Raw genomic sequence first — 12,263 nt, forward strand, 5'->3', positions numbered from 1 at the left:
ACCCCAGAAAGTCAAACCACCTTCTGCAAGAGCGAAGACTCCAAAATACATAGTAATGACTGGAAAGTCCTATTTTTATCAGTGTCCCTTTCAGAATCAAGAATCATACTGTATATTTGATGTGTATAGTTGATATGTATACATTGCAACTGCAACTGTATTTGTATGCAATAAAGAACTTGTATTTATAAAGCCATAGAAGGGTTAATACATCTTGCATTAGGAAATAGATCACAATTATTCCATGCTTACAAAACCTGCCACCTCTTATTCCGGTGAGACTCCCTGGGGTATAACTGTAATGCTTTATATTAAACAACTTGTAATATATTTCATAAGTTTTCTCCTTTAAAGTCAATGGGTTAATAGGAAGACATGAGATTCCGGAAAAGAGGTGATGTGTCTGCAAACAATAAACATTCCGAAATCCGGTGGAGGAGGAATTAGACCGATAGTTTAATAATCAATGTGCAAAGACGACTTATAAAAGTGAGAATCAGCACCACGGACAGCTCAGGAAGGAGGGAGTCCTGGACCTGCACCATGTTGAGCTGCCGGCTACCACTCCTCTATGTCTCCTTGTCCCTGTTAATGCTGCTTGTATGCAGCGAGGAGACAGTCGGGATCAGATCTGTAGAAGTTTCTGACAACAATAGCCAGGAAGAAAAGGAGCTGGTAAGATATCCACTTCCATCTGGCAAGATGCTAGGGCTTGTAAGGAGTTTAGTCCTACCCGTCTACGTGTCCAGCTTTGGGGAGCTTTTGTGTTTGCCTAAGTGAACTGCAATATTTATAAGTTATGTTTTTGTCTCTGGCATGCCACCATTGAAGAGAACAGTTTGTCAGGATCTCTTGATGGTTATCACGGCGGTCCTACCTTTATCACCCTAATAAGTGAAATTTTACCCTAATTGTTTCTCTTCTGAAAGGAGTAGTTTAGTTATTTTAGGGAATGATTTCCAATTCAATAATTAAGCTCACCAAAGCATTAATCCCACCTGTCTAATTATTCATGAGGCTCATAATATGGTTTGTATATCATCTCTTTCAATGTTATTTCTGATTCACAATTGTAATTATTTAGTTGCTGTTATACCATATGATGCTGTGTAAGTAGTTACTGATGACACTGTTGACCACAAACTCCTCCTCAGTATGCTACGCTCCATTGGCCTAAAGGACACTGCGCTCTCCTGGTTCTCCTCCTACCTATCTGACCGCTCTTTCAGTGTCTCCTTTGCTGGCTCTACCTCCCCTCCTCTTCCCCTTGCTGTTGGGGTCCCCCAGGGCTCTGTCCTTGGCCCCCTTCTTTTCTCTATCTACACAGCCCCTATTGGACAAATCATCAGATTTGGCCTCCAATACCACCTGTATGCTGATGACACCCAGCTATACACCTCTTCCCGTGACATCTCTGCACCTTTACTCCAAAACATCACTACCTGTCTGTCTGCTGTCTCTAACACCATGTCCTCTCTCTACCTAAAACTAAACCTCTCTAAAACTGACTTACCGGTATTTCCACCCTCCACTAACCGATCTCATCCTGACATCTCCATCTCAGTGTGTGGCGCCACCATAACTCCTAGACAACATGCCCGCTGCCTTGGGGTCATATTTGATTCTGATCTCTCTTTTACCCCCTACATCCAATCTCTGGCCCGAACATGTCAGCTGCACCTCAAGAACATCGCAAGAATCCGCTCTTTTCTCACTGTGGACACGCTAAAAACGCTCACTGTTGCCCTCATCCACTCCCGGCTCGATTATTGCAACTCGTTGCTGACCGGCCTCCCCTGCACCAGACTCTACCCTCTCCAATCCATCCTGAATGCGGCAGCCAGGCTCATCTTCCTGTCCAGACGCTACTCGGACGCCTCTGCCCTGTGCCGGTCACTGCACTGGCTGCCCGTTAAATACAGAATTCAATTTAAACTCGCTACCTTCATCCACAAAGCCCTCCACAGTGCAGCGCCCCCCTATATTGTATCCCTCATCCACAGTGCAGCGCCCCCCTATATTGTATCCCTCATCCACAGTGCAGCGCCCCCCTATATCGCCTCCCTCATCTCAATACATCAACCAGCCCGGGCTCTCCACTCTGCTAATGAAACCAGACTGAGCGCCCCTTTAATTCGAACTTCTCATTCCCGCCTCCAAGACTTCTCCAGAGCAGCACCGGTCCTCTGGAACGCACTACCAAAGGCTACCTGAGCAATCCAGGACTCGCAGAACTTCAGGCGTGCTCTAAAAATGCACTTCTTCAGGGAGGTATACCGAATTCCCTAAACAAACCCCTCTGTACTCCGCCTGATAACATGCTCCCTGACCTACTGACTGCAATCCCTGCTAGCCATCATAAACCGCTCCTGCAGTCATACTGTTTCTGCCGTCACACGGCTAAATGTCTGACCATTGTCTGTGTATAGAATCCCTCACTGTCCATCTCACCATACCGCGCACATCTCCACCCCGCCATACTGTGCACATCTCCACCCCGCCATACTGTGCACATCTCCACCCCGCCATACCGTGCACATCTCCAGCCCGCCATACCGTGCACATCTCCAGCCCCTTTACCTTCTGTATCACCCCATTACTTGTAGTATGTAAGCTCGTTGGAGCAGGACCCTCACCCCTATTGTTTCCATCAATTGATTACTATGTAACCGTGGTTCTGTAATGTTTGTACTTTTGTCTTTCTGTATTCCCCCCTGTCTATGTAAGCGCTGCGGAATATGTTGGCGCTATACAAATAACGATTATTATTATTATTATTATTATTATTATTATAAAAGCCTCATTGCACTCAAAACCTGAAACTTCAAGCGTAACTGTACTTAACTTTACATAGTAACATAGTATGCCAGGCTGAAGGGAGACAATGTCCATCCAGTTCAGCCTGTTTCCACTCTGCTTGTTAATCCAGAGGAAGGCAAAACCCCCAAGAGGCAGAAACCAGTTAGCTCTTTTGGGGGAAAAAATGTATTCTAGACTCCATAATGGCAGTCAGAATAATCCCTGGAACAAGGTTTAATAGTTCCTACCTGACTGCAAGACCCGGATCAACAACCCTGCTGGTTATTTAATGTCTATATTCTGTAATATCATAGCATTCTAGAAGGACATCTAGTCAAGACGTAGCGGATGCCCTCTTGTTACCGCCGTAGTCCTGGGTATAAACATCATGGGAGAGATCCTTGTATTGTCCCCTCATGTATTTATACATAGTTATTTGGTCGCCCCTAAGCCGTCATTTTTTCAGGGTAAATAATCCCAATTTTGATAGTTTCTCTGAATATTCGAGTCCCTTCATTCCATGTATTAGTTTAGTTTTCCTTCTTTGAACCCCCTCAAGAACTGTAACATCTTTCTTGAGCACCGGTGCCCAGAACTGTGCGCAGTATTCCATGTGAGGCCTGACAAGTGCCTTATATAGTGGGAGGATAATGTTCTTGCCCCTCGCCCCTATACCTCTTTTAATGCACCCCAAGACTTTATTTGCTTTTGCAGCAGCTGACTGGCACTGGTTACTCCAGTTTAGTCTACAATCCACTAGTACCCCCAGGTCTGTTTCCATATCACTTTTCCCTAGCAGTACCCCATTTAGTGTATATTGGTGACATCCGTTCCTCTTGCCCATATGCATAACTTAGATTTATCAACATTGAACTTCATTTGCCATTTTTCTACCCAAGCCCCCAGCTTATCTCGGTCCATTTGCAGCCGTATTTTGTCCTCCGTTGTATTAATAGCCTTGTATAATTTTGTATAATTTGCAAATATTGATATTTTGCTGTGCAGCCCCTCTATCAGGTCGTTGATAAATATATTGAACAGAATGGGGCCCAATACTGAACCTTGTGGCCCCCCACTAGTGACTGTGGCCCAATCAGAGTATGAGCCATTTATTACCAGCTTCTGCTTTCTATTTCTGAGCCAGTTCTTTACCCAGACACACACATTTTCACCCAATCCAAGCTGCCTCATTTCATATATCAGCCTATTATGCGGCACGGTGTCAAATGCTTTAGAGAAGTCCAGATATACGAGATCAATAGACTTTCCCAGGTCCAGCCTAGAGCTTACTTCATTGTAGAAGCTGATCAGATTGGTCTGACATGATCGACCCCTCATGAACCCATGCTGATGAGGGTTTATACTGTTGTTTTCCTTGAGGTATTCTAGGATGACATCTCTCAGAAACCCCTAGAATATTTTTCCAATTATTAACGTGTGACTTACTGACCTGTAGTTACCAGTCTCTCTTCTTGACCCCTTTCTGTATATTGGAACCACACTGGCAATGCGCCAATCCAGCGGTACCACCCCAGTCTCAATAGAGTTCCTAAATATAAGAAATAGCGGTCTAGCTATCACGTTACTTAGCTCACTTAGAACCCTTGGGTGTATTCCATCTCGACCCGGCGATTTGTTGATTTCAATTTTTTTAACTGGCTCTGCTCTCCCTCATGAATTAGGCAGGTGATATTTTGGGGGAAGTGGGGGGGTGGTTCATTTTATTCCACTGCATCTCATGTGACATTTCTTTTTCCTTCGTGAATACACTTAAAAACTATTTAATAGATTTGCCTTCCCCCATCGTCTTCTTTGGTTTCTCCATCATTATTTGTTAGCGGGCCAGCGCTCTCGGTGCAAATTCTTTTACTGTTTATATAATTGAAAAATAGTTTAGGGTTATTTTTGCACTCTTTGATAATCAGTCTTTCTGCCTCCTCCTTGGCAGTTTTTATATTTTCTGTACATAATTTGTTCTTTTTCCTGTATGATTTTAGCGCTTCTTCGCTGCCTTCTTGTTTTAATAATTTAAACGCTTTCTTTTTTTCACTTATTGACCCCCTTACAGTTTTGTCGAGCCACATTGGTTTCCTTCTACTTTAGTTCTTTTACCTTTAAAGGGTATGAACTGCTCCCATGAGGTGATTAGGATGTTTTTAAACTCCTCCCATTTGTCCTCTGTACTGATATTTTTGAGGATGTTGTCCCAATTAATGTTACAGATAGTAATTCTAAGCTGATCAAATTTTGCTTTACTAAAGTTTAGGTTTTTTTTGTTGCTCCCTGATAAGGTTTCTTATTGAATGACAGCTGGAAGTTGATTATATTGTGGTCACTGTTTTCCAAGTGTCCCTGCACCTGCACCCCCATGATACTGTCCGGTTTATTAGTAAATTATAAGTCCAAAACAGCCCTCCCTCTAGTTGGCACCCGTACAAGTTATCTTTAATTGTTTTCAAAAACTTATCACCCCTGTGAGATTTGCAGGTTTTGTTTTCCCATATTATATTTGGATAATTAAAGTCCCCCATAGTAATTGCTCCATTGTAGTTTGACACCTCTTCTATTTGCTTTATTAATAAGTTTTCAGTTTCTTCTTTTATTTTTGGGATTATCAGGATTTTGTTATTTTTCACTCCCTGTATTTCTACCCACAGAGATTCCACGTGTTCATCTCCTACACCTATATCTTCTCATAGCTTTTGTATTAAGTAGGATTTAATGTACATACCTACCCCTCCCCCTTTCTGTTTCTCATAGTCTCTTCTGAAGAGATTGTAACCCTGTAAATTCATCACCCAATCACATTTATCATCAAGTCATGTTTCAGTCATTTCTACTATGTCGTCATTTTCTTCAGGCATTCTTGCTTCAAGCTCACCCCCTTAATTATCAGACTTCTTGCACTCGTTGCCATAAAATTTATACTGCTGCTGCTACTCTTTGTATTTATGATGCTACTTATGGTCCTATTAGCTGTTCTATCAGTTCTACCTGTACTAACCTCTCCCCCCCCCCCCCCGCTCGACCCCCATTCCCAATACTAGGTCCCAGGTCACTGTGTGCACTGTCTTCCCCCCTATTACTCTTTTTTGCCCTCCTCCCCCCATTCCCTAGTTTTTAACACTCCTACAACCTTCTAGCCATTTTCTCCCCCAGCACAGCTGCACTCTCCCCATTGAGATGCAGCCCGTCTCTACTGTAGAGCCTGTAGCCGAAAGCAAAGTCAGACCAGTTCTCCAGGAACCCGAAACCCTCCTTCTTACACCAACCCTGGAGCCACTTGTTTACCTCCCTAAGCTCCCGCTGCCTTTCTGGTGTGCCTCGTGGTACAGGCAGTATTTCCGAGAAAACTACTTTGGAGGACCTTGCCCTGAGCTTAGATCCTAGGTCCCTGAAATCATTTTTGAGGGTCCTCTATTGACTACTAACTTTGTTGTTGGTGGCAATATGCGCCCGAAAGACAACACACTGTTGGATGATCCAGGTCTTTGTGGCAGATTGCCCTGTCTGTCCCGCTTATAATTGAGTCCCCCACCACTAGGACCTGTCTAGCCTGCCCTGCGCTCCACTTCCTTTTTACTGGAGCAGTCATCTCCCTGGGGTTCAGAGGGCATGTTGTGCTGCAGCAGTGCTGGCTCTGTAATGGCATTCCCCTCATCTGCCAACTTTGCAAACTTTTTGGGTGTGCCAGTTCAGGACTAGCCTCCCTGCTTCTCTTCCCTTTACCTCTTTGTACTGTCATCCAGCTTGCTGCCTGCTTGTCCTGTTCTTCCGAACTACCATCCGCCCCGACTTCTGCCCCGGCGAGTGATCAGAGAGCAGAAAACTCCTTTCCATGTTGTCAATGGATCTCAGTGTTGCCAGTCGCTCATTTAAATCCAGGATTTGGGCTTTCAGATATGCGACGAGCACGCATCTTGCGCAACAGTATGCACCCTCAATCAGCTGATCAAGAACCGCATGCATTGCACAAGTAGAACAAATCTACTCACCCGCTCACTAGCTATCACTGCCTGCTCACTCTCAGTCACAACTGATTCATTGCTTACACACTCACTTACTTATTTCATGGGACAAACCCTTTATCTTCTGTCTACAGGATAGGCCAGGGTTCCCCAACTCCAGTCCTCAGGGACCACCAACAGGTCATTTTTTTCAGGATGTCGTCAGTATTGCACAGGTGATGTAATTATTGTCGGTGCCTCAGACATTGCCACAGGTGTTCTTACCATAGGATATCCTGAAAACATGACCTGTTGGTGGTCCCTGAGGACTGGAGTTGGGGACCCCTGGGATAGGCTATACCTACCTGGTCATTGAGGTCTGATCACTAGGAACACCACCAAACACAAGAGCAGGGGTCCTGAAGGTCCCTGAATGAATGGAGCAGTTGTTACACATGTGCACCACTGCTTCATTCATTGCTAGAGATAGGCAAGTTCAACATGAACACTGCTGCTCCATTCATTTCAATGGGGCACCATGAATAGACCTTTGCTTCAACTCAGCTATCTTCGGTGGCCTCAATAAAATGAATGGAGCAGCAATGTACATTGCTTGCGCTGCTAAACTCCCTGCCACCCTCCTACTTTTGCCGGCAGCTCCAATAGGCTTTTATGGGTACTTCTATTGCCGCAATCAGCATCACTAAACTCTCTCCTGCAGCCGACGTAATTTTGTGCTGCGTCGTATATACACCGCATCCAGCTGTGTCTATGGGTAAGAAAACATTAGATTTAGCCATGACTTGGTCGTGGCTTTCTCTCGTTCATGCGATTTTCGACCGCGATGCAGGCCGCTAAAAGTCACAACGCCCGTGTAAGAGAGGCCTTAGAAAAAGAAAAGATCTACTTCTCTCCAGAAATATTGCCAGTCTTTCCAAGTGCCACATCTGATTTTGCAGTTCAGATCCACTGAAATTAATAGGAGAGAGCTGCACTACCATACTGACTGTGTCGTGGATTTATTTTGGGGTCCACGGCATAATCAATAGGAATGTTTGCACCCTTCCAGATTTATGTTCAGAGATTGTGCGCACAATGGAAGAGATCACACAGAGACAGACTGTCAGTGTAGAAAGTCTTCCTGACTCGGTTTCTTAGTAGGCGTATAGCATTCTTAATAGCATTAAGAGTTAATTGCCCTTTATGGGCAGCAGAAAGCAATACATGGTTGGAAATAACGTGGTTCCAGATGAAGAGTCAGCGCCACCTTTCTGAGTTCGATTGAGGAGGCATGGGCAGGAATGAGCAATTTGTAGTCAAATGACGCCTGAGGGTTATGTGCGGGTAAGAAATGTGCCCTTAGGTTATGAGCGTGTGTTTCTATCAAGCTGTATATTCTGATAACGGTTAGCAGTACAGGCACATTCCATTCTATTCTACTGGCTCAGATAGTGAGATCGAGGCAGGCCCTTTGAGCCAACCAAGGCAAGCTCTCCGGGTCTACCATGGGGTTTTTCATTGCCCTTGCGACTGGACCACAGCTAGCCTGAGTCCCCCGTAGCCACTGACTCGTTCCAAGGAGGGTGATCTGGCCCTAAGGCTGGAGTGTGTTGTAGACAGGGGTTAGAGGCTTGCACACTCTACCCCTGGGGGGGTTTGTGGAGGATATATATATATATCCTCCCTCCACAACTGAGCCACTGCAGAACCAATGGCCGGCATCAAGCTCCTTTATATCAGTTGATCAGCAGGAGTCCTGGGCAGTGCACGCTCACCAATATGCTGTTGATGACTAAGGGCTTATTCACAGAAGCGTATATCAGTCCCGTGATACATGACTATCTGATGCATTGAATTCCAATGCCTCAGTTCAGATAGGCGATTTTTGGGTGTGTAAAAACGGTCAGCCGGAAAAGATAGCTCATGCGGTGCTCATTTCGGTCAGCTGTCTTTACGCCGGATGGAAAAGTTACTTCTGGAACTATTCTGGCCGGTCCCATATACTCTTATGGGAGCCTATGAGAGCTGCCAGGAAAGGGAGGTAGGAGGGAGTTTAGCAGCGGCTCTGCTAAACTCCTCCCCCCCACCCCTTGCCGGCTGTCAGTAAAAGGAGGGGGTGGGGTGGGAGCAGGAAAGTGGAACCGCGGCGCAGATGTGAAACCACCCTCATTGAAATTACTTTGAATCATAATCGATGGATCTCCCTGTAGTCGCGCCCTCACTGTTCAGCAACTAATAGGGTATCCCTTACTAGGGTATTACTAAGGTATCACTTTCTGGGGTATCACTTACTAAGTCTGGAAAACCCCTTTTGACAAATCACTGTAACTCTGCATATAGTCAACATAAAATATACTTCCTTTTTTCAGATAGAAGCTTTACAGGAAGTTCTAGAGAAACTCAAAAGCAAAAGGATCCTTCCTCTGGACAAGAAACTCGGATGGGTGCCCTCGGTAAGTGGTTATTGTTACAGATTTAATTGGGTAGAATGATCTGGCATTTGAATCTCCAACAACGTACTGATAAATAAGATGGGGGAATTTATTAGGAGGGTTCTTTTTAAAGTCAGTTTAGCTGGAGGCTATGCTGCTGTTATTTGGGACAAATGTATCACAGTGTCTCATTCAGGTATGCCTAATTGTATATACAATGCACCAGAGGAGCACACATGTGAAACAGACAAGATGGCATTTCAAGCTTCTCTTGAGGTAGATCCTAATTTATCCCATTTTGGGTGAAATAATTCCTTCTTGGCTCCATAATGGCAGTTGGAATAATCCCTGGATCATCACTCTTCAGTGAAGGTTCCTTCCTGACTCCAAGCCTGGAAAATCCCCAGATGAACAACCCCTCTGGTCACCTAATGTCTATATCCTGTAATGTCATAGCGCTCTAGTAAGACATGTAGTCCCCTCTTAAACTCCTCTATGGATTCTGCCATCACCACGTCCTCAGGCAGAGCGTTCCACAGTCTCACTGCTCTTACAGTAAAGAACCCTCTGTTGCGTTGGGAATGAAACCTGCTTTCTTCTAGATGTAGCGGATGCCCTCTTGTTACCGTCACAGTCCAGGGTATAAACAGATCATGGGAGAGATCCATGTATTGTCCCCTCATGTATTTATACATAGTTATTTGGTCGCCCCTTAGCAGTCTTTTTTCGGGGTGAATAATCCCAGTTTTGATGCCTCTCTGGATATTCCAGTCCTCCCATCCTGTTTATTGATTTTGTTTGCCTTCTTTGAACCCCCTCAAGCACTGCAACATCTTTCCTGAGCACCGGTGACCAGAACTGTATACAGTATTCCATGTGGGGCCTGACAAGTGCCTTGGATAGTGGAAGAATAATGAGTAATAATAGTAAGCTTGGTACTATCGGGGGCTGATCACCAGCTTGCTTCCCCCCACCAGCATCCAATCATAATTCAACAAGCATTTCATAATGAATTCCAGTAAAGTTATGGTATATGCTCATTAATAAGCATTTTAGAGAATTTCTTATCAGCGATAAAATAATTAAAGTGAGAAAATAAAGCCTTGATAGAGTACGTCTGGTACATAAGCCAGGAACAATGCCAAAACATCTGGAGGCATAGGTACTAACACAAGGACCTTGGTTAAAAAGAACAATTCATTATAAGTTGTATCTTTTCTTACACTGCTGACCGTCGCTTTGTGAACCGTAAATACTGGCTGAAGGATTGATGGGCTTAAAGCATTATCCTAGGTTACTTTCACAAAATGTTGCTAGCTCTCATGGGTCAGATTAATAAGGGCCCCTTTGGTGGTTTTTTATCCATTCATTCAAGCAGCTCTCCTCTGGTATATATAAGTGAGTAAGTATTACCTTACTACTTGCTATCAGAAACTCCTGCCCTCTTGTTCCTTAATCATGTGATCTCAATTCTGTCCACCTCAGATCTACTTGGGGGTTATGTTGTCTGAATCTAGTCAATTTTCTCAGACTGTGTGATGCTATTAGATGAAACCTACCACAGAAACTGTCTAGAGGTGGACACAGACACTCCTATCACAGTAACTGGTGATGATCATGAAGCTCCTGTCACACAGTTATAATAGAGGAGATCACAACTCTTCCTCCTGACTGTATACTTATGGTCTGTAGCTTATTTAATATGAAGTGAATATAGTGAATATAGAAAGCAATGATGGACTACCCCCCCCCCCCCAGCAGGCAGCAATGGTATAGACACTGGTTAATGTTTTGCTGATGCATCATGGGATTGTCATGAAAGTAAAAAATCTTACTGTCAAAATGATGCATGATAAGTATCAGATAGGAGGCTGCATGGCATGGAAGTGACTGGAATACACAGAAGAGACTTCCAGAGTGTGACAGGCAGGGAGGTGAGGGGGTCAGGGATGATAAATGTGTTTTCACTGGAATGGCCCTTTAAATGAACTTTAGAACTTTTTTATGTTGACATTAACATTTTTTAATTCTTATTTTTGGTTTTTTTTTTTCTAGTGTGATGCTGGTGAACAATGTGCAGTAAGGAAAGGACCACGAATTGGGAAGATATGTAATTGTCCAAGGGGGACAACTTGTAATTTCTATATCCTCAAATGTTTGTAATCAGTCAAAGCACCAAATATGAAGACACTAGATGAAAGTAGAAGAAGCGAGTTGAGATGTTCTGATTTGTACCATGTTGTTCCATTTCCATAGATCCCTTTCATATTAGCTAGAGTTAATTAAGACAATGGCCACCTCTTCACCTGGCCCCGAAGGATACGTAGTAAGACTCGTTCTTACATTCCAAACCCCCTCCTCCTCCCTGTATATGTCATTGTATCGTCAGACTTCCTTGTGATCTTGCCGCACTGAGGCTTGTATGTCATGGTTTTGCTCTAAAACATTTTTAAAATAAATGTAAGTCCTGTATAGCATTGGATGAGTTGATCTTCAGCATCGTGCTCGCATTGTGCTGTGAACCACCCACACACTCAAAGTATTGGAAGACGGGTAAATAATACACAGCAACATTACATGTCCACAAAAGACGACTTGTAGTGAGAACTGAAGGAACCAAGAAATATGAAGATCCATTACCTCCGGAACATATGTTCTTGTTATTGCCCATAAACCAGGTGTAAAGGTGAGCTCTGTCATGTACCGGAGGAGGAGAGAGAGGAGGCGAGACCTATCGATCCTGCATCTGTCCCCGATTACTCACGGATCGAATATTCCGAGCTACCAACCATCACGGTAGCGCCTCGATCAATCACTCTAGCGAGATTCCAAGCTTGGAGTCGTTATAATACAGGCTGATTTGTATCCTTGCCCCACCCTGGTCCCCTCCATAAATGTCATACATGTTATGTCCTATGTAGATGCACTGTGCAAAGCTTGTCCTGTCATATCCAGTGTGTGTGTCTTGCACAGCTGCGGCGCTTGAGAGGTTAATGTTAATAAAACCACTGCCTGCATGTAAACCTATCAGTTTGTCTTGTCATGTGGTACAAGTGAGTTGATAACTGTGAGTGCTTGAGAGCGG

General features: G+C 44.2%; 1 protein-coding gene across 1 annotated transcript; it reads left to right on the top strand.

The window, feature by feature from the left end:
- Positions 1 to 543: 543 nt before the first annotated feature.
- LOC136627135 (cocaine- and amphetamine-regulated transcript protein-like) lies at positions 544 to 11,341 on the top strand. Its single transcript, XM_066602073.1, has 3 exons — positions 544 to 675; positions 9,116 to 9,199; positions 11,234 to 11,341. The coding sequence occupies exons 1-3, from the start codon at positions 544 to 546 to the stop codon at positions 11,339 to 11,341; spliced, it is 324 nt and encodes a 107-aa protein (XP_066458170.1).
- The last annotated feature ends 922 nt before the right edge of the window (positions 11,342 to 12,263 follow it).

This window comes from Eleutherodactylus coqui, chromosome 5 (assembly GCF_035609145.1).
Source record: "Eleutherodactylus coqui strain aEleCoq1 chromosome 5, aEleCoq1.hap1, whole genome shotgun sequence".
Lineage (NCBI taxonomy): Eukaryota > Metazoa > Chordata > Amphibia > Anura > Eleutherodactylidae > Eleutherodactylus > Eleutherodactylus coqui.